At 39.0% G+C, this 22,698-nt stretch overlaps 1 protein-coding gene across 1 annotated transcript in view; it reads left to right on the forward strand.

Annotated features, from left to right (window-relative positions):
• Positions 1–233: 233 nt before the first annotated feature.
• The window catches only part of GOSR1 (golgi SNAP receptor complex member 1), a gene marked incomplete at its 5' end in the record, with an annotated part of 29,692 nt that continues 7,227 nt past the window's right edge, over positions 234–22,698 (forward strand). Inside the window, 6 exons of the mRNA XM_009574697.1 lie at positions 234–361; positions 2,095–2,182; positions 2,397–2,504; positions 3,663–3,754; positions 3,943–4,017; positions 19,572–19,601. Coding sequence (XP_009572992.1) covers positions 234–361; positions 2,095–2,182; positions 2,397–2,504; positions 3,663–3,754; positions 3,943–4,017; positions 19,572–19,601 — 521 coding nt within the window. The remainder of the gene's footprint in view (positions 362–2,094; positions 2,183–2,396; positions 2,505–3,662; positions 3,755–3,942; positions 4,018–19,571; positions 19,602–22,698) is intronic.

Consider the following 22,698-nt stretch of genomic DNA (forward strand, 5'->3'; position numbering starts at 1 on the left):
ACCCCGCGCCGGACCCTCCTGGTCGTGTGGGACAGGGCCTGCGGGTGTCCACCCTTTTAGCGTGGGGTGCTCCCCTTCTGTGAGGGCCCCGTCTTGTCGGTCCCCCCTTCTCTGGGGGTTCCCCTCCCTGGGGCTCCCGAGCGGTCTGCGCCAGCTCCGCTTGAAAGCACCTCGTGCAAACGCGTCCCCCAAAGGCTTGGGGTCACCGTGCGGGTTTGTGACTTCTCCCCCACTCTCGGCCGCCCTGTGCAGATCTCAGGAAGCAGGCGAGGCAGCTGGAGAACGAGCTGGACCTGAAGCTGGTCTCCTTCAGCAAACTCTGCACCAGCTACAGCAGCACCCGAGACGGAAGGCGCGACAGGTATAGGTACTAGCGCATTTCTTTATGTTTTAAATGCTGCTCGTGGTACTTGGTTTATTTTTGTAATCTGCTTAATGCTAGTCCCACCACTGCTTTTGTGCTTAGCTGCTTAAGAAGCGCATTTCAGCACTTCTTGATGCTGTGGTGGTGGTGTTGGTCTTGACGTGATATTGAGGGATACTGGCACGTGAGTCAGAAAGGTGTGTGGGCTGCGGTGGTGCATCCTGAGAGCATATATGTTACTAGGGGAAGTAAAGGAGTAGAAGAATTTAAACTTCAGTTTGTAACTGTGGGGTTAGTGCGTGAACTAACAATAGGGCTTTTTAATGCACGCTACATCGGCTTATATTCCAGTTTTTTTGTATTAAACTAGCAGGAGATTGTCAGGGACTTCAGTATTATGGGAATTTACTGGGTGGGCTGGTGTGGTCTTCGTGATCCCTGTTTTAATGATAAAGGAACTGGAGCACTGAGCAGGTGCGACTGGTCCCAGGTTGCACAGGGGACTGGCTCTCTGTTCAGGAAGGGTAGCTGTTTGTTTCTGGCTTTCTCCAAAGAGGAGGAGTAGTAACAGAGCTATATATATGTTTATAGATATATATGAACCAGATAGGTACATATGTGTGTATATATATATAAATAGTTTCTGTTTGCTTTAGGCAGATTCGTGTTTGACTGAAGAATTAATGTGATAAAACTTTTCAAGTCTTTCTTCAACTCTTGTGGGCCAGAGTTGAGGTCTTCCCTGCAGTTCCACAGCACTAATTATCAACTTCTCTGTCCCTCTGCGCAACCTTTAAATCTGCCATTCTTTGCTTATTAACTGTGGGTCCCAACACTGTGTATCAGTTGTAAGTGTGACTACTGTATGTACGCGTGTTGATATTTTTATTTATTTAATTTGATGATTGAATCAATTTTGAACCTTTCCATGAATTTCTGGTTCTAGAAGCCTCAGAGAGCCTCAAGAATGATCATGTTACTGTTGAATCAGAGTCCTAGTCTCTCCTTTGTGTCTGGCTCTGTGCTGTTACTTGCCATGTAATCTAATTGTTTTAGTTATTTGTGCTGTCCTATGCAAAACTTACTTCTCTCACTCTAGTTATGGTAGATTACCAAACAAATGAGTAGTCTCTGAAAGGTGTTAGTTGTGATACTTCTGCAGGTTGGCATACCCTGTGTTGTGTTTCTGTTCTATTGCTTAGATAGGACTTTTCATTGTGGTTTTAGTTTATCTTGAAAAGCATATAGGGAAGGTGTACTGTATAAAACTGTAATTGTGATGAATTGTGTGGTTTGTATTGCTCTGTAGAACACTGACTGCTTAATAGGTCAGTGGGTTGTCCTAATGCTGTGTTATTAAGGTGTAATTATGTGGCTGGTGTAACATGCTAATAGTGCAGTGCTCCCTCCTGCCAATAAATAAGTAAATCAAGCTTAAAAGTTGGGGAGAGAAGGGCATTGGTGCCAGACAGGTGCTGGTAGTAGACAAGTGTTTGGTGTCAGGCATATCTTCCAGGTTTATATTTCCCCAGGTGATACTGTGTCATTAGTTCAGATAAGAGTTAAAGGCACGTATGATAAGAAAATGTAATTTTTCTGAGCTTCATTCGTCTCTTCAGGGAACCTGGGTAGTGGAGCTTGCCAACACCTAACACTAGTGTTTCCTTATTTCGTGCATTCATGAAAAGGTGACGTACTTTCCAGTAACTGCTCCTCCTCTTTTTCCTTAGCTCTGACACAACTCCTCTCTTAAATGGATCAAGCCAGGACAGAATGTTTGAGACCATGGCTGTGGAGATTGAACAACTTCTGGGAAAGGTAACTCAAGTTACTGTGGTTTTACTTCAGCATCTAGGAAATACTGCAGTACAGGTTTCTATAATGAATGTTAGGAAATACTAGTGTGGGTGTTAGACAAGCGTTTCTGAAGGTATGCATCTGTCGTTAGAGCTAGCTCCTTCAACTTATGCATTGTAACTTTCTTACAACAATAAGCCATTTTGTGGTTTTGGTTTTTTTTTCCTTCCTCTAGCTTACTGGAATAAATGACAAAATGGCAGAATACACAAACAGTGCAGGAGTCCCGTCCCTGAATGCTGCACTGATGCATACGTTACAGCGTCATAGAGACATATTGCAGGTAACAAATGTGTGTCTGTCTTCCTTTTTTTTTTTCTGTTGTTTGGAATAATTATTAGCAGTACTGATATCACAGCATGCTTGAATGTCTTACCAGAAGATTTAAATGCCACCGATCCCATCTTGCTTTTCTTCTCTCCAGGCACCCCAATCAGTGAACTCTGAGTTGAAAAAATAGCATTTTTTTATGTCATATTGGTGACTAGTACCTAACTAAGAGAGAACAGTAAAGCATGCCATCTTATGTAGGCGTCTTTTGTAAAGCAAAAGGGGAAAGGTACTGTAATGAATTATCTTGTCTGTGTGGTCTATCACATAGCAATATGAGAAGGAACATCACACTTAAGAAAACATGATTGTAAACCCATCCAAACTGCTAAAGGGAGATGAAGAAAATATGATAGCTAAAGCTACTAATTAGTGTTATAAATCAACCGTGTTTCAAACTGGTGATGTTTTCATGGCATAGTAATATTAAAAATGCATGTTTTATTTGGCTGGTCGTGTACAGTTTGATTTCTGTTTTGTATCTGTGCAATACACGATGTAAAAAGCATAGTGTTTTGTAAAAGCTGTAGAATTTATATGGAAAATAGTGCTGAATGTTTACAATGGTTTTGGTGGACACCAGTTGTCAGTTAAATTGGTTTTCAAGAAGTATTAGCCGCCTGAAATGTTTTCAAATGTAAAATTGCGACTTGAACATGTTAAAAAAAAAAAGTCATCTTCACTGTTCAGAAAAGACTTCTTTTACATCTGGTGTAATTTAACAAAATAAACCCAAGAACATCTTTATCACAACACATAAGTAGGTTTTACTAGGGCTTCTGATTCAACCAGTAATGGGAAATTCCAGCACAAAACGATGATTCATCAGAACGTTGAAGGTATATGAAATTGGGAGAAGGAATTACAGTGGATTTCCCTCTATGACCTTAGCTGTAGCTATCAAAAGTTAGCAACCACTGTAAGAGCAGTGAGTTTTAAAAACACTTTGCATTAACTTCCAAGCATTTTTGATGTTAATGTCATAAGTTGTTCTTGCACTTTGTATTAGAGAACAGGTAACATTTTAAAAGATGGTTGGATCTTACTTGAGTGTATTGTGTTGTTAAATTTATCTCAGGATCCTAAGTTTGGAATAATTGTTTTATTACAGGATTATACGCATGAATTCCATAAAACCAAAGCGAACTTTTTGGCAATACGAGAAAGGGAGAATCTGTTGGGATCAGTACGAAAAGATATCGAGTAAGTTGTATTGTTTGTTGTAGCAATGGTATAGGGCTGTCCTCGGAGGGAGAAGGGGGAAACCCTCCTGCAGGAGAATACTTGGCATAGCTTATTTGTCTGTGCTCTGAATAAAGCAAAAAAAGTTACTTGAATTCACAGCTCTTACTAAGGTTGTGATAAGATTCTGTTTTGTTGTTGGGTTTTAGATCATATAAAAGTGGGTCTGGCGTGAATAACAGAAGAACAGAACTATTCCTGAAGGAACACGAACACCTTCGAAAGTAGGTGTTATTTGTTATTTACTTATGTTGGAGGTGCCTAACTTTTCTGGGGGATGAAACATTCTTAATTTCAAGTATGCGTGAAAGCTTTCTCCCTTTGTAGATATATATGTCCACAATGAATGCCTTGCACTATGTATTCTCTGCCAGTGCTGCTACTGATGCAGCTGGATAAACAATTATTGCTTATGCTGATTGTGAAGCGCATATAGTGGGCGGTAGTCATGGTAGCTCTCAGTGATTTTGACTTTAGGATCTTGTCAACTAAGTGACATCTATATGTTGTCTGCAGTGGGCTTTCGCAAGTCGCTTGTGACTCAGACTTCATGCTTGGCATCCTCTCTTAAGGAAGTAGATGCCTTTATGCCATACTAACTGGGATAAGGGTTAAAAAACAAAACAGAAAGTCCCAATGATTTAGCTGTTTTTCCCTTTCTTCTTTATTTGTCAGAGTCAGGCAGGGAAGAACCTTTTTTTCCTTTTGTCTCTACTGAAAGTGTACAAAAGGTGGTGGAAGAGACTAATTCCAAAATTACCTGTGCACTTAAATATTTGCAAAATGACTGTAGTTTATCAGCCAAGATAACAAGCAAAATAGGAAGCACTTTCTTTTTATTCTTGTTGCAGAGAGGGCATTAGATTATGAGTAGCCACTTTGTGTGCTCCCCATTCAGCAAAAGCAGCGCACTCTGATAAAAGAGCGCTGGAAGGTTCATGTTTTCTAGATAGTCGAGAAGTAGCACTGATCTTCATGCCTCTGTGTTCTTGACTGTAGTCATGCTAAACCGCAGTCTTACACAAGAGGGCAGGCTTTCATTTTTAAAAAAAAAAAAAAAAAAAAAAATTACCTGTGGCTTTCTGAAATGTGCTTTCTTAAAGATAACTTAAACTTCTAGCCAGAACTGCACAAAAAGCTTTTACAGGAAATTAAAACCAAATTTTTCGATTGTGGCTTACCACCACTTCATTCTCAATTTTCTTGAATATCTTTAAAACTTAGAAATTAATTGATTTAAAGCTTGAATGATGACTTTTGTTAGGTTGCGTTTATTATTAAACATGCATGATCAGGAAATGTAAAGTTTCCAGGGAAAAAAAAACAATCTTAATTTTTTTGGAGGTGAATGTTACCTGAAATGTTGTCCTCTGAATAATCAATGTCAGTTAATCTGAGTAAACCTGATTCTTCCTAGATGTTGTGCGTGGGGTTTTCTGTTTTGCTTTGTTTTCTTATTGGAGGGGTGGTAAATACTTTTATACATTTGGCATTTTGTTAAAGAAGGCTACAAATAAAGTATTTCTGGAGTTGTAAAATATACTTCTAAGAAACTGACAGTCCTCTGACTATTTTGAAAAGTTTGAAACAGTGAGGAGAGGAAAACTTAAGCCATTTTGTAAACGTTATCTGGTGGATGTCTTCAAGAATTTGAGCCTAGCATTCGCTGAGGCATTGATTACTTTGATCTCTTTAAACATGCTAAACTTTCCAGTATGTTTTTAGGATAAAAATGCATGAAAAATAGAATTAAATAAGGCAGTTTCAGAAGTTAAGCCATCTTCTAGGTGATTATTTGAAAATGTCAAAACTTAAAAAAACCGCCACGACACTGAGGAAAAGAAAACAGAACCAAAACTAATCGTGGAATACTACTGCGAGGTGGAGATAACTGTAAGGTGTATGAAGAAATCTGGTGTAGAAGCAGAAGACAGCCTTGGCGAAAAATCAAAGCTTGCAAGATGTTCAAAACTTTTGAACTGAGAATCAGTAAGCTCAGAAAGAGATACTGGCAGAGGAAATTATTCAAGAGTTTCAACATATTTGCCTTCAGAGAAGGGAATTAATGAGCTATTAATGCTGAAAAGCTGTAAAAACTAGCAAAAGGTCCCAAGAAATCACCAGGAGCTGGCAGATTATACCAAACATGCTCCTAGGATAAGCTGACAAGCTTTGTGTGAGTGTTGATGCTGAATATTTGCAGTGCAGTAAATCACGGTGCTAGACTAATTAATAGAACTGCATGATAAATACATATACATTGTCACAAAGACACAACAGTAAAAATTCAAATATGTTTTTAGTGAAGTTGTGAAACCTATTAAAAGAGCTTGAAAAATGGAGATGGGAACATAAACTTTGCAAGTGTATTATTATATGCTGCAAAGTAATGAAATAATGCCACAGGAATGATATATTCATATCGAATACTGGAGCGTTCACTTGGTCTTGACCCTGCTTAATTTATGATATTAAGTACTTTAACCTATTACGTATTTATTCCATGATCTGATAATGGGGAATGTATGAGCTATTACCCCACTGCAGAGTACCAGACTCGTCTGTCAGCCTTTTTCTTTATGCACTACCATGTGAGACAGGGTAAGCGGAAACTTGAGTTTACTCTTGGCGGCGTTTTCCGTGAATGCTCTTTAAAAAGCATGCTGGCAGCCCGAGGCGGTATTGTTTGTGGTGGTATCTCACTTGGGAGTAAGAGGAGGAGAGCCAGAAAGCTCTTCTCTGGGAGGGACTTTGGAGAGAAGCTGGACCTCTGCTTTTTGCCTAAATCTGGCTTTTTATTTTTCTGTCACATTTTGAACATCATCTCTTCTGGAAGGACTAAGAATGAAGGAGAATCTGCCTGTCTTGATTTTACATATGTAGGTAACGGGGAAAAAAGGAGGGGAAATAAAGAATCTGAGTCCAAAGTTCTGATGAATAAAAGGATCCGACGTATATTAAGCACCAAGGGAATTACAACAGCTGAAGTGCTGTGCAAACCCTTGCTATGCCTGTAATACATAAAACTGCTGTCCATTAAGCCATGAGGATCGTGCATCCATTTGGATTCACTTTCCCTGGGTGGGGCTGGCTGCTGAGTCAGCGCTGCTGGCACGAGGGCGTTGTGCGCCTGCACGTTAGGGTCACGGTGCCGCCGGGGCAGCCCTCGGGCTGGGGGCACGCGGGGCTCCGCGCTGCCGCACCCCAGTTCTGGGAGGGTTAGACCACCAAATTGTGGTGGTCTCTCTTTGACGGAAAGCTTCGCTGCTGGTTCAATTCATTTGATAAATCAGCTGGTGCTGAGTTTTATTGGGAAAGGAGATTTGTCTAGAAATTTTATTGACTGTAGGTGGGAGGCATATAGTTTCTGAGTCTCTCAGTTTGCTACTTAATTTCTATACAGATCATTTAAGGATAGTTTTTACCTACCTCTGGAAAGAAAAACAATAATGCCTAAATTTTTCAATAAAAATTTTAACACCTGTTAATTAAAATGAGGCTGAAAGACAGGTCTTGTCGAATATTGATGCCCTGCTAATACTTTTACCTAATACCTCAGATCTTTTGGCATGTCAGATGCTTAAAGAAATACCAAGTCTAGCATGGTCATTTTTTGCAGTTGATTTTTGGATGCTTGTTTTTTCGGGTCTGTGCTGTTCAGTAAAGGTGTTTGTCTCATCTTTTCTGTTTGTATGCTTTTGGCCAGGGAGGTAAACAAGTCATCCTTCTTCTTGTAGTGCTGTTTTCCATCTAAAGAAAACAATTTTGATGAATAGATCTAGCTTAGCATTTTAAAAACTGCTCTGAAAAGTGCTGCCGCAGAGGAAAGAGTCCTGTCAACTTAGTGTTTGCCCTGAGAAATTCTGCAGTTACTGATGAGTTATAGTCTAAGGCAGCAAAGAAGGGACTAATGTGTTTGATTAAATTGGCAATATTGCGTGTGTATGCGAGTATCCCTTGTGTGCTTGCATTGTATGTGAATGATATCATATCAGGTGATACTGATAAATTTGTGTAAAAATTGATGAAGGCTTCCAGGGTTTAGATAGAAATTACGGATTTTATTATCTATGATGAATTCCTTGTAAAACTAGATGAAAACTAGACCACTTAGTGGTGGCCAGCATTTCCTGTAGTAGATTTGTTCTGTCGTTGTAGGGCCACTGTATGACTATTGCTTTATTACTCAGCTCCAGTGCTCAAAAATCAGACACTTGTCCTTTGCCAAAAGAAGTGGCTGGTGGTGAAGCGGGTGCCTGTGCTGGTGCAGATTCTCATGAGCTGTGTTTTTAATTGTTGTCAGATGACTGCATGTTTCTGGTGCGTGTTGCTATGCAGGCTATCAGTTGATCCAGTAAAAAAAGTTTCAGCTTAGAGTATCAGGTGTAAGTGATGCAGATAGATGAGATGAACCTGCTCAAAGTGTTCAGGGTAGCTAAGGACATAAAACATCCCTGTGTGTCTTAAAATGTTTAGCCCTGGGAACAGAGAGGGTGGGGGTGCCAGAGTAGGTGAGTGAGAAACTTTGAAGGAGAAAAGGAGGAGAGCAAACAAATGAAAGAGGGATGTGCTCTGCATGTGAAAGAGAAAAGAGGAATAAGAGAACTGAGCAAAAGAAATAACGGGAATCTGCAGCAGTTGCGTAATGGTGCTATTAATAATACATACCTGATTCATGGAGATGATTAGGATAAATTAATGTTCGTGCAGTACTTCATATATGTGAAGTACTCTGGAGTGCTAAATATTTTTTTAATTATTATTATTGCCTTTCATTTTTCAGCAAAACTATTTCAAATTTCCTGTTGTTGTTTGGGCAGAAATGGCCACATTCAGTAGAGAATAATCACCGGGAAACGTCTTTCAGACTTTGTTCGTAACACAGTCCAGATCTTAATAGAGGGAGTGACTTGTTGACCATTTTTCTTCTAAATATCGATGTTGTTGACAAATTTTCACTTCAGTACTGATTTGCACAGAGAAGTCAGCTTAATGAGATGCTGAGACACCTTACAGGGTTTTTGATTACAGGTGTGTTGATCTTTTGGGAAAAAGCTACCAATTTTCTACCTTAATTTAATTTCCTTTTCTTTGTTATCCTGTTCTCTGCTCCGCAAGCTCTGATTTCCATTCACTGTGCTGTTGCTGCTCAGGTTCCTGTGGATCTCAGTGGACCTTCAGTATTAGATTAAAACCAGAGAACTGCTGTTGTCTCCCCTTCCATCCCCTCCCTCTCCTCCAGTTGCAGGGGGAGGACGCACAGATGCCTGGGCAGTAACTGCTCCGGCTGACATGTGGTTCGCCACTGCATCTCCTTCATCTTCCTTTGGAAGGAAAGAGACTGTAGGAAAAACAGCTAACTCACCAATTCCTTTTTCCTTCCCAAGGTGGTTGGGGAAGCAGCAGGGAGGGAAGAGTGTGATGAGCCTCTGCCCTGGGTGCCTGCTGGCTGCCTGCTCTGCAGCCTCAGAACTGCTGAGCTCCACTTTAGTCAGGCCCAATAAGGTTTGGGTTTTTTTAATTGCAAAACTTGCCTCTAAATTAAATTTATTTTTTGTTCATGTCAAAGCAGAATGTGGTGGTCTTGTCGCTCCATTCTCTTAATTTTAATACAGATTTTAACTGAAACAGCACTTGATAATGAATAAATTTCTTTGCTTTATAGCAGTTATGAAAAAACAAAACCGATCTGCTATGAAAGCACAATACATGCTATGCATGGCCTTGGTTTGGACTGTTTGCCAAGAAGCACTGAATACGGTGTAACTTGGCTGCAGACTTGCTGTGCAGTAGTAATGGAAGGCTGCAGCACTTTGTCTATTCAACTGGAAGATACGGTGCAAGGCGAGATTGAGGAATCTGGGTTAAAATGTTTCTCTGCTGGCTGTTAATTGCAAGAGCTCTGGCAATGGTCTGTCACTGTTTTCCCAAATGCAGTTACATATTGTTGACTTGTTTGCTTTGTTTCTGGAATAACGAAGTTTGGGAAACTATTGCATTAAAAGTGCGTGCTAGTGTCTCAGCTAGCCAGTCAGGATGACTGCGGTAATTACCTTAGTGACTGACTTGCCATTGAATATCCATAATGCGGACTTTTTTTGGTAGGGATATATGCTCTGTCTGAGCAGCAACGCAAATAAAGTGGTTTTCAAGAAAGGGATTTGAACCAAGGAGGATTTTTGGTATTGCAAAAGCTTGCTTAAAGATGCACAACGACTTGTACTGTAATCCTGTTTCAAAATACGATTCTGTTTTTTCTTTCTGCTCTGTCTCCTATTGCTGCAGAGTTTTCTCGGTTGCAGTTATGCATCAGTGATTCCTTCCTTTAGCCTCATATATGGAACTGAATGGGTTTTATCTCCAAGCCTGCTGGCAGAACCTCTGTCTCTTGAAGATTCGTGGCAGAATGACACAAGGCCACTTCATCAGTGGCTGGGTTGGCTTCCCCTGTAACAGTCCCAGACTGAATATAAGACTTGGGCATATCATATACTTAACTACAACACCAGACTGAGCACAACTTACCTATTTTCTTATTTTAATAGCAAATATTCCTCAGTGAGGGAGATGGTTCATGTCTTCTGGGAAAAAAAAAAAACTTCACTGCTTATTATGTGACTGTAATTATATGACTGTATGAGCAAGTTATTGAAGCAGTTTAATGAGAATTTGGGGAGGTTCAAAGCTTGAGGCAATGAAGAAGATGCTCTCCTGGGTATCGTTATTATTTATAAATAACTTAATAAAAGAACGTGAAAATCAGCCAAGCACTTCAGGATTTAAAAGAGGTTTTCCCTCTAAAAATAGCTTGAGCTTTATTAGAGTAAAATCAACTAGTGCTTTTCATCTTCCTGTGCTGTATTTAGGACTTAAAAAAACAAACCTACCCCAAAGCACTAAACCAAAGATTATATTCATCTCACAAGGTTTATTTGCATGCTTTCCTTATAGTTGGATTGCTTTAAATAATCCTGTAATCAATACTTTATCTGTCATTGATGACTGTTGTGATATTTTTATATTTCACTATGTCTAAAATGAATGATATTTGAAGGAAGGTGGGGGGGAATGACCAAACCGGAAAAAAAACCAACAAACCCACCATACACATGCACAAAACCCAGTTTGGGGAGTTTGTAACTTCCACTACAGAATTGAATTATCCAGGTGACAAAGAATGCAGTCACACAGTGTTCGCATTAAGAACCTCAAACTCATTGTTTGCTTTCCATCCCTATAAAATGTGAAGGTTTATGCATGAGCTTCCGTGTACCGCCAGGAAAGAGGATACGGAAACTATCCTAGGTCTTTTTGAATGTCTGCAGAAACTAAGGAACAAACTCTCGTAACACAGTGTGAAAGATTACCCGAATATATCACAGAAAAAGGGTGGTTAGGACTAAAACTCTGCTCTGGTTCTCAGTTTTACCTTAGAAACACCACTATGCCCTTGATTTGGGGAAAGGGAGGGATATAAAACCACACTTCAAACTTCCGAGCTCTGTGTTTGCTTCTGAAGTTTCTTGCTCGTTTCAGAAATAAACAAGTCTGTGATGCATGTTTTATTTGTTTTTAGCTTGCTTTCAACACTGCTACTGCTTCTTAACTAGGACAGCTTCCCCCCCCCAAGGTCCGTATTGAAATTAGGACTTTGACAAGTACTGAAATCCTTCTTACATGGGTTGGTTCTGAAAAGTAGGTGCATCTTTTGAACAGAATCAACAATGGTGGAGTTTTATAGAATTTCTCCTGTGGAACCTGAGAATCACTTATTATTCTAATGCGATGTCGTTTTTTTTGTCAGCGCGGCTCTGTACTTCCTTCTTCTTTAAGGGCAGAAGTGCTGGTTCATTATTTGCTATTGGAACCTCCAGTAAAAACAAGCTGTTGAATTTCATTTGATGTTAAATAGTGATTATTTCCATTTTTCTCAAATACAGAGTGTACCTCTGGAAGGTTACCATATTACTGTATGAATGTCATTCTTGAGTTTATTTAATTTGAACCTCTGTACTAATGCATCAGAATGAGGTTCTCGTCGTTCTTGGCTGCTGTACGGTAGGCTATGCAGATATCTTACTGCGTTGCTGTACCAGTGGTTTGATAAAAGGCATCAACTCCCTCTGCTGAGGATACTTTCTATCAAATCCATGCTGGTAAGCAGAACTAGTCCCACTAAAGCATCTGTATTTTAGCCTGATAATACAATTTTGCTTACAGCCTTTCAAGGACCTTAGTTTTGTTGTCAAGTGAAAGATGCAGAGTGCTTTCCTCTTGCTTTAGAGACTTGTTTGTATTGAGTATAGCTGCACTTCTGGAAGAATGCATCTTGTTCAGTCTTAAATAAAAAGACAAGCCTAAGAACACAGTGAAATTGGGTTGGAAGAAAAATGTTGAGATCTTCACCCGTTAATGAATTGCATCCTGAATTTGGATTATAGGTGGTGGTATGCACTTTAAATTTTGAACCACAGGTGTTCATTCTATTGTATAGTTAACTATGCAGTTTTAAGAATCATCTTCTGAAACTTAATAAACAGGCAGGTAGATAGTTGTAACATCAGGTACTTTGGCCAAGTCCTGGATGAAAGCCATATAGCTTTCTGCATCTACCAAACCAACCCTCAAAACCACAGCAGGTGAAAATGCAGTTAGGAAGCAGAATACATTTCTATCAGTGTGTATTTTAAGGTTTCATACTAAATTAAAATTGGGTTGTCATCCTAGGGATAACTCTCACTTAATTTCTGTGTTAGCTTTTCTGGAAATTAAAAAGATATTAATTACAAAGTTGTTTATATGATGGGCCTCTTCTGGAAGACGTTCCCCCTGGTGTTCTCTTTTCTTGGTTACTTAAGAGTGTGTGAGTAGTAGAACAATTTTTTTAGCTTTGTCTAGCTTTAGTCAAAACCCACTGAGCTAGAAAAAGGCCACAATTTTTTTTCGTACCGTACAGATTATAAACAGCTTGTGTTTCTTTTAAGTTGTGCATCTATCTTGTCTGTGTGTGCCCAACAAATCAGTAATGACGTGTTATCTTAGTAGAGCTCATTTTTCGTCAGATCAGTGTTGGATATCAAAGGCTGTGTTGCTTGGTTTTGGGGTTTTTTTTCCCCTTCAGTTAAAGGTTATAATCTAAATTATATGTTTTAAACCAGAGGAAATAATGAAAACAGCACTCCCACTGAATGCTAGTTCTGCATGCAGCATGTAAAATTTGAGGAAATGCCGATATAGTCCATTAGTAAGTTACTGGAATTGTTCTGACAGTTGTGGTTAGTGATAATGACTTACAGTAAGGCCTGCCCTTCTCAGTTCATTTAACTTTGTTCCTATGGGTAATATAGAGCAATTATATGGGAGGGTCAATCTATCCAGGAACTTTCATAACCATGAATAGAGGGCCTCTAGAAACCTCATTATGTGGCTGGTGGTGCCACCCTGGCATGGGTTTTATGCTTACTAATAGGCAACCAGCTGCTGCACTTCATTTAGACGATAGGAGCTGTTTTCATTTTAAGTTTTTAACTGCGTTCTTTGGGTAAACTATATACTGCAGATTATTGAGAAGGCTCTTATTTCCTTATAGATTAGCTTTAAAGGAAGAAGTATTGCTGTTGCTCACCCTCTTGGGACTCTCAAACATCAGGCACTCTCCCCAGTAGTCTACGTGCCAAAGAGCTTTCTTGGCTAACTCCTCTTTCTGCAGAAACATTTCTTCCTCTCTGTTGATAATTCCCAGACAAGTCCATGGAGTTCCGTGGAGGGTGCAGACTGTACCCTTTGGAAATCCAGGAGAAACAACCTGTTGGTGTTCTCGGACCTGTGAAGGTGGATCCCTGGGTTCAGGGATCTCCTCCTATTTGCTTCCATCCATTAAATTGTTCTTAAACTGAGTTAGAACAACTAATCTTTTTATTGGTTATGGTGCATATGTAGACATGTTTACAGATGTTACACAGCTGCAAAGAAAGTACTTATGTCAGCTTATAGCTTAAGTCCAAATTGTTGGAATTGGTAAGCTGTTGAGATATTTACTTAGTAATGTAGCTAGGAGTCCAATTTTTAATGAATTTTGTGTCATAGGATTGCAGGTTGCAGGGAGTAGGTTTCACCACCACCAGTTTATTTTCCTGGAAATCCTTTGGCAGGCTCTTCCCTACGGTGAAAAGCATGCCTCTTGCATGGTTTTTTTTTTCATATACAAGGTACATGTGAACCATCTGGAAAGAAATTCAACACCAAATAATTTTGATTAACTCCTGCCTAGAGCAATGCATTATGTTCCAGTGCCTTTCATTCTAGATTTAACAAATTGCTTGCATTGATTAAAAGCAATGTGATGTTGTGCTATTGTGCTTTTTTTCTTTTCCAATTTTGCAACTACTCCTCATTCTTATTGGAAGTGATTACTGAGTGTCAGACTCCCCAGAACAATGATCTGCAGAAATAAGCTTACTTAGGTATTTAGAGTTTGTAGGTGTGATGTTGTTAACATATTGTTCCTTTGGAGCAAATCTATACATTGACTTAATGCTCATGTTTGTGCTGGTTCTTATGTTTGATTGCTGTAGGCTCTCATTTCATTTTGTCTGCTGCAACAGAAAGTGTGAAAACGTATCTCCTTAGCATCCAGATTTATGCTTTAATTAAGATATAAAGGGAACCCACAAAAGGCAGCAGTTTGCGTCAGTATTTGAACCTTTCTCTGCTTTCAGAATGGTTTCTGTGGGCAAACTGTTCATCCCTGAAAAAGCCCATTTTACCTCACGTCTTTGTTTTTGGCCAGCTAGCTCTTCTCATGCTGGAAATATAAGATGTATGCTTTGTAGTCAAATATACTCCTTTTCCTCCCTGTGCTGTTGCATGCTGTGCATTCATAGCAGGTGCTACTTCTGCTCTTCCATAAAAACACAGGAGCGAATTTTGTGTTGTTTGCACAGTCCTCTGTTAGAAATTTTCTCTCTTTGGGTGTCGTGTACCCTAGGTGTGTTTGTCTCGCCGTGCTCTTGCGTTGGGTCTCAGTCAATGAGTAGGCTTCTACACCAATTTTTCTCTTCATTAGCAGCTGTGGGAGACTGTCCAAGCACTACGCGCAGCTCCAGTGCAATTCAGTCTTTCTTTGACACACTGCGTTGAATCAAGCATGAGACGAGTCTTATAAAATCTGGAATATCTTGTTTGTTATCACAGGAAAAAAATCTGTTCTGGTTTACGTTTTTCTAGTTAAGTTTTTAAAGAGCTTAATCATCTTCAGGATGTTTTAAGATGATAAGTTATCTTGATGGCAAGCAGAAAAGATGTGTTGGAGCTGGGTTTTTTGTGTTCGTGTGCACAATTTTCTTTCATTTGTGAGTTAGGAACGGTTATGATGATGGAAATAACTGGCTGTATAAGTCTGATTTGCTTCATCATAATCTGTGTATTTGTATTAGAATATCAAGCATGTTTTGCAGTATTACCATTCCTGGAAGCTCAGTGTTGCCTGGTGATCCGGGACACTGAAAATATGAAAGATTTAGTGCAGGCAGTTTGAGAGAGCTGAGACTAGTGATTAATCTTGCAGTTAGAGAAAGAACAAAGTAAAATTATTGTTTCTGTAATTATTCTTTATGAAAGTAAGAAAATAATTATCAAGAACTATATTAGTTTATTCTACAGGGGTTTTTCCCTAATCCTTTTAAATTATTCTTCGTGATAATATTGCCCTTAATTTTTCTGAAGGGTTTAAAGTACATTGTGAAATGAGTTGTGTGCAGATGAGTCTTACTGCTGTATCTTGTTTCTCTGACAAGTGCTTGTGTTGGGTATCTAGCTAGTAAGTCAGCAGCAAAATCTAAGGATATGGGGGAAGCCCAGTCCTCACCTCAGTAATCATCTATATTACTGAATTTTAGCTACTGGCAGAGATTTGCTTTAAAAAAAACAAAGAACATAAAATGCTTTCTTTAGTTGTAAGAGCTTGACGTGATGGGCAGGCTTCTTTTCTATTCTGTAGGCATATTTCACTTAATTTTTCCTTTGGATTAATTTACCTGTCTGCATATTTAAATGACAAACTGCACAGTCTTTTTTCAAGACAGCAGTAGCACAGAGGCCTGATTTATTTCATATGCATGACTGTTACTGTTGGATTTGTGCCATTTATTACAGTAGGTGATTGCCTCAGCATCTTTCAGCGTTTCTTTCGTATAGTATTTTTAAATGGCTTTGTCAAAGTGCCGTCTGTCTCGACAGGTGAAAATGCATAGTTTATTGAAACAGATGGCAAATCAGATTAATATTGCCCAGATCCATCGTTTGCTTGCTTGGGTGTTCATAAGGTAATGTCCACTGGATTTGTTGTGTTTGCTTGCAGAGCAGAAGAACAAAGTCAAGAGATTTCTTTTTTTTTTAAAAGCCTCTTCTTGTAGTGTAAGTTAAGCAAAATCACCTCTTTCAATATTGTTGCTTTTTATTTTGTCAAACAGTTGAAATTAACGTTATTCCTAATTGTGAGAACAACTTATATTTGTGTAAAACAGATTATTAATAGTTGGAAATCTGCAAACTTCCCTTGGGTCTCTGGGCCCCGTTGTACTTTGTGTTCTTGATCTTCCTTAACTTGCTTGCTATAGTTATGAACTGTAAAATGATGGAACAACTGCTTGCTTCTGGATATCACTGTAAGTGAACATTACAGCCTGTATTTGCAAGAACTTTGAAAGACTTTAAAAGATGCTGTATGAGTGCATGTTATTGTCTTTAGAAAAGCCTCTAGCATCTGCTTAAACTGAACTTTTGCAGGAAGTACGAAAGTTAACAGAACTCTGCGGGATTCTGATGTGCAGGTTTTTACCATGAAATGTTCCTGCTCACACTGCCTTTACCAAAATTTCAGTGAGTGTCATTGCCATTTTCTGCTGGAGTTTGCTCACCTGCTGGAGGCTTGAAAGTAGAGACGTTTTTGGAAATCCTTTTAGGGCCATTAAAAGATGATGCTCCTTGGGGTGGGAAGAACATACTAGAAGTTGTGTTTAGTAAATCTCTATGCTTCCCAGCTATTTATTTGTGACTATAAGAGTTATTTCAGTCTGTCCTTACCTATACATCAGTCATTCCAAAGAAAATTTGTATGCATCTCATCCTTTTAAATAGTTGGGATGACCTCCCCATAAGTTGAGAAACATTGATCTTGTGACTTCAGATGCCTGGTAAATGCCTCATGTTGGCATTTGCATCTGATATCTGTGTTTATTGCTATTGAGAACTGCTTATTACTAGGTTTATACATTTTTATTAAGTTCTGCCTGTCATCATTTTACAGGTAGCTACATTTCCAGGGTTTATTTTTATATGTATGTATATATACGTACATATATAAAAAATAATGCAGTATAATATAATTGAATCTGAAGCTTTGAAATACTTTTTGTGTTTACATCTCTGATTAAATAATAAAACTGCATACCTACAGCTTTCTCTAACATAAAAAGTAGTTATTGTCTCTGCTGCAAATGGGCAAGCCTAATTTTTTGTGCTCTGAAAACCCTGGAGAACATCCCAGTTCACTTACAGTCTCTGAATGTGTTCAACTTCTCTGTCGTCTTCAGTTCATCAACATGAAAATACTATCATCAGTTAAATGGACAAAGAGATGGTAATGCTGGTGATGATTTTTCCAGGGTAGGGTTTTTTTAATGGTACTGTTCTAGCAATATTTTGTTCCACAGAATTTTTGTAAGTGTAACTTATTTCCAGCTAGGCACCTGGTATCTTTTTGTTGTTAATAAATTAAAAAAACAAAACCCAAAACTTTTTAAAAATGGTGCATTCTTGTGCACCATTCTTGCTTTTCAGATTGTTTTCTGATGTTTTTGCAGTTTATTCTTATGCATTGCCCACATAATACTCTTGTCTGCTAGAGACTACCTATGTATGAAAGGCACATTTGCAGTTGAATTTTGTGTCTTTGAGAATCAGCGGTTACAGAAATCTTCAATGCATCGCTTCTCTCTTCTGCTTGCCTTGGGGACGGTATCAGATGCTGTGAGACTTGGGACTGCTTACATCACTTTGTGTACATAACTAGGGTGTTTTACGTCTCTGTGCCAGCGGTAACAAATACCACAGTGAATGCAAATGGTTTTATTTGATTAAACCGAGGTACTTGCAACTGATGTGAATCTTTGGAGTGTGGCTTTGTTTTGGGAGCAGAAAGAAGTGTTCCAGTTCCAGTGTTTTCAGTGTTTGCTGCCCCAGTTGAGTCCCTCTCAACTTAAAATCGGGCAAAATATTTTTAGTGCTCTGTGTGCTGTCTCCATATTTCAAGCCATGGACTAGACTGAAATAGCAACCTTCATGTTTTCACTCCTCTTCACAGACAAATAAGGACATTCTGTTAGCGTCTCCCCCCTCCGAGCAGTTTACACACGCGCGCACACGCTGCACAACGTGCTCCTTCCCCGTGCCTCCAGCTGGAGGTGTGGGGGGATCTCCAGAATTTCTGTGGGTAGAAGAAAAGTTCCAAATCGGGCAACTCCGGCTGAGTCAGAGGCAGGACTGTGCTGTGCCGGAGGCTGTTGATACCTTCCCTTCCTGAGATGGCAAAACACAAGGAGGATGGAAGATAAAGATGGTCATGCCCTTTCAGTGTATTTTAATCCTTTTAGTTTGGCAGCAATAAATGCTGCTTTAATACTGGAAGCAATATCCAGTACAACATAAAACTTCTTTCTGTCAGATTGATTTCCTTCTTAAACTGCAAACTCACTTTTTTTTCGGTTATTCCACAAGAGTTTGCGTAAATCTGTGGGGTAAACGGCACAATTGTAGGGATGCATCATTGTTTCTGCAATACGGGAAGCGGGGATGCAGTCACCTATTCTATGTCAGTGTTACATTTGAGATATTGATTGCTGTAACGAGATATGTTTTTCTGGGATTTTTGGATAATTGGCTGTAAAACAGTGATTAAAAACCTGTCTATAACAAGTTGAGTACAGAAAAAGAGAAATTGCTCGAGTCTTCTGAGGATCTTGTTTGTCATCTTAATCTTGCACATCCGTTTTTAAATGAAATGTTCTCTCTGTGGTGCTGTATTTTAGGCTGTCCTTTTCCCAGCGATGCTACATAGAAACTCGATTGATGTGGGGCAGCGACGGGGAGGGGGCACATGTTATCAAGGTCTTTCTCTTACAGATAGCATGTATTCTGTTTCCCATAAGCATCACTTAATTCTCATCCAACTGGTATTACTACACAAAGAGCTTGCCTCTTAACCACCATAAAGCAGTGTTTGGTAAACTAGCTCTGAAGCAGTGTTTTGAGATGTTACTACTTGGAACCAAGCCTCAGCTTTCATTTTTAATTGCTTTTTTTGAGGGGATGAGCAGGAATATCCAGGATTAAAGAGAAAAAAAAAAATAGGTGCTTCCTTCTCTAATACTCCAAACTGTCCTGGGCTCCTGGTACACATCAGGCTCAGTTCACATTACTTAGCTGTGAATCAAGGAGCCCATCCTTTTTCTGTCTTCTCAGTATTTTATGTGTTCTGAGCATCTGCTCTTGCATACAGGTAGGAAATGCTGCTCTAGAGAACGCTACATGCATCTTCTCCAAAGACTCTCAGATATACCAAATCTTGTGTAGTAGCAAAAAGTGACAACATCCTGAAATAAGATGTTCTAAGGGTAAATTTGTCAAGGATTGTATTATGGAGATCTTTGATTTAATAATCTAAAATAATATTTAGTGCTTGTCCCTTTTTTAACTTCATTTCTTTTGTTTTGGCTTTCAGCTCAGATCGACTGATAGAAGAAACAATAAGGTAGGAATGAGCTTACTAATTTTCATTATTTTCTGTACAATCAGTGTTTACATTGAATTGTGTCCAAAGATATCAGTCATTTTGTTTATACAATAACTGCATTGTTTACAACTCATAGGCAGTATTACAAGGAAATGGTGGTGGTTTTTTTTTTTTCCCCTATTCAATATTGACATAATGGTGTTGCTTAAATATTTTATTCATCCTAGTTTAGAAAATTGGGGTTTCTGTTCAAAGGTGAATAGCTCCTACAAAAACAAAGGGAATGATAGAGCAGAGTGGATCTCAGGTTGAGCTGCTGAGGGCTATTCCAGCAGTCAAGCTGCTGCTTCTCATAGTGACATTCTTCTACAATGTGATTTTCTGTGATCCTTCAATGTATTCAGCACCCTAGTATGCAGCTGATCTAGGTAAGGGCTTTTACCACAAGGGCTTGAAAGGTTATTGCTGTTGTATAGTTTTTTATCCTTTGGTTTTTTATGTGGTTCGAATACTTGAGTGGTACCTTCTCTAACTGATCTAGAAATTTTAGAACCGTAGCATCATAAATTACTTTTATCATCTGAGCCCTTCCCAATTTTCCATTGAACTCTGGGATTTTGCAAACCAATAATTCAGAGTGACTAAATGGTTTTAAATTTTAGATTATTGCTTTAAAAAAAAAAAAAAAAGAAGAAAGCAAGGAAGATATGCTTTCAGATAATGCATGTACTGGCATAAGTGATCAAGAAGAGTAATTAGAGGTGCAGCAAGGCTCTATGTCCATTAAGGGCTGGCTACCTTAAGTACATACAATGGGCTCAGTATAATTAACGTGGTGGAAGAATGTGTTAAACCACATTAATGTGCAGTGATGAACCAGAAGTGGTCAGCATAATAATGTCTGAAAATGTAGATATAATCTCACCACAGCCTCATAAAGATATTTGCCAAACTTAGCACAGTTATTGTGAATATTTGTTTTACTTTGGGTTCTAGTCCTTTCCTGATTAAAAAATCCTCTCCTTTATTGCCACGCTTGTAGCCCTACTTTTCCATCTCGTAAAAATGCTCAACATTTGTTGAATCTCTTATTTGCTGCCACTCCAGTAACTAGAGCATTAAACAGCATATGGTGATTTATTAAGCTTAATATCCTGCAAAATGACTCGCATTTTATCATTTGAGCTCTTCGCCTAGCCTCTTGATTATGTGTCATCAGAGAAGCTGAGAGTATGTCTATGTGTGATAAGTGAACCTCTGTGTCGACTCACCAGTTAGCCGTGGCAAACTGGAGCTCAGAACAGGGCAGCTACTTGAATATTCACCTGAGTTCCTCCAGCGGTTTTGAGCCTACTCTGAAGCTCCATGGTGTCATCAGGAGGTGTCCTGGCTGATTTAAAACTGCTTTGAGTTTCATTTGCATGAGCTGCAGTCCTGTGGTTGACTACAAATCTGCTATCTCCACAGTGACGGCTTCTCACGCAATAATCCCTCCCGCGTGGCTTGGTTCAGAGCTCCGTGGTGCTGTGTACTGAAAGCATTCCTCCTCTTAATAAATGAACTTGTTTCAGAAGCTTGATTTCAGCACTCCTTGTTGCACCATTTATTACCTGTAGTAAATGAACTTCTTGCTGTAGTTGTTGCCAAAAATGTTCTACATTTCTCTTTGTAGAAAAAGAGTTTGTTTTGGTAACAACATTGAGCAGGAAATGTAATTTTATTTGTATCATCTTAATTCAGCTCCGACACTATTGAAACCAGGGTGAATTTTTTGGTTTTACTCTTTTTCTTATTATTCCCAGTAATTGCAAGTGTTCAGGTTTGATATTAATTGGTAGTAAACTCTGCTGCATTTCAAGTGAATTTACCAGATAGAAATTTACCCGACTTCTGATTATCAATTGCTTTATCTATTGCAAACCAAGTAAAAGTGGGAGTTGTGAGGGGAAGCTGTTTGAATGCAGATTCCTTGAGTGAAGTGCGATGTAATTAGCTTATTCTGGCTACTAATGCTGCTGTGTCTTCGAGGTTTACATCTGCTGTAGTTCATTACTCATTATTTGGGTGTAATTCAGGAAGTGAAGAAATCACATTTTATTTTTTTTAGGGGGTGTTATTGAGCAGTGATTCTAAACACTGGAAAGCATTTTTCTGTGCGTGCAGAGGCTTTTGTTGACAAGCTGCATACCGGTGACCCCACTGCCAGGGACTCGACAGTCGGCACTCATTGTGGAACCCTCGCTCTCACTTTCTGTAGAGAAGAGAAGCGAGGAAGCGCGGAGCCCGACTCTTCCTGCCGATGGTTCCTCCACGGGAGCAAACATCCGTGCAAGAGAATGTATGGGCACCTAAGCTGAAAGGATTCAGTAACTAAAGCGATGAGTAGGGCTGTCATTCCAGGTGTTTTGTTAGTGCTAAACTTTTAATCAATTTTTAAATTAATTACATGACATGGGTTCTTACTGCAGCATATTTCTTTCCAGAAACGAGTGGGATGTGATACTTTGTACTGCAGTTCTGTTGGAACAGTGTTCACTTCTCTTGGCCAGATTTAAATATAAGCAGAGATTTTGCTTAATATGTTTGATGTTCTCAGGTTTTCATTTTCAAACATTATCACTTCTCCAAAATAGCAAATGATTTATTTCTTGTTTTCCAACAACTTATATTTTTAGTTTGGCTCAGTTTGAATTTTTTTTTTATAGTTTTGCATGTACAGTGTGACAAGCTCTTAGGATTTTATTGTAAGACTGTTTCTGAGGCCTGATTCAGGCTGCTTTGTCAGTGTTTGTATATTAACAGGTTGGACTCCTCCACTTCCACTCTGAAGCCAGACCAAAACCATAGATTTAATTAAAAAAAAAAAAAAAACACAAAACATCTCCTTATATATTTGCGGTATTTCTTTAGGTAACAATTAGGATTTAATAAAAGGGAAAAATTCACTTGCATTGAATCTTGACTTTACAGAATGGAAAGGCATGAATTAGATTTTTAGTCTTAGCTCTTTTCAAAAGAGCCTTGCCAGAGTGTCTAGGCAAAATCACTTGCCTTTCTGGGGAAGTGTTCCTTTTGGTTTCATCTTAGGCTTCATCAAAAAATAAAATAAAGTAAT

Source organism: Fulmarus glacialis, unplaced genomic scaffold, assembly GCF_000690835.1.
Source record: "Fulmarus glacialis isolate BGI_N327 unplaced genomic scaffold, ASM69083v1 scaffold11903, whole genome shotgun sequence".
Taxonomy (NCBI): Eukaryota; Metazoa; Chordata; class Aves; order Procellariiformes; family Procellariidae; genus Fulmarus; species Fulmarus glacialis.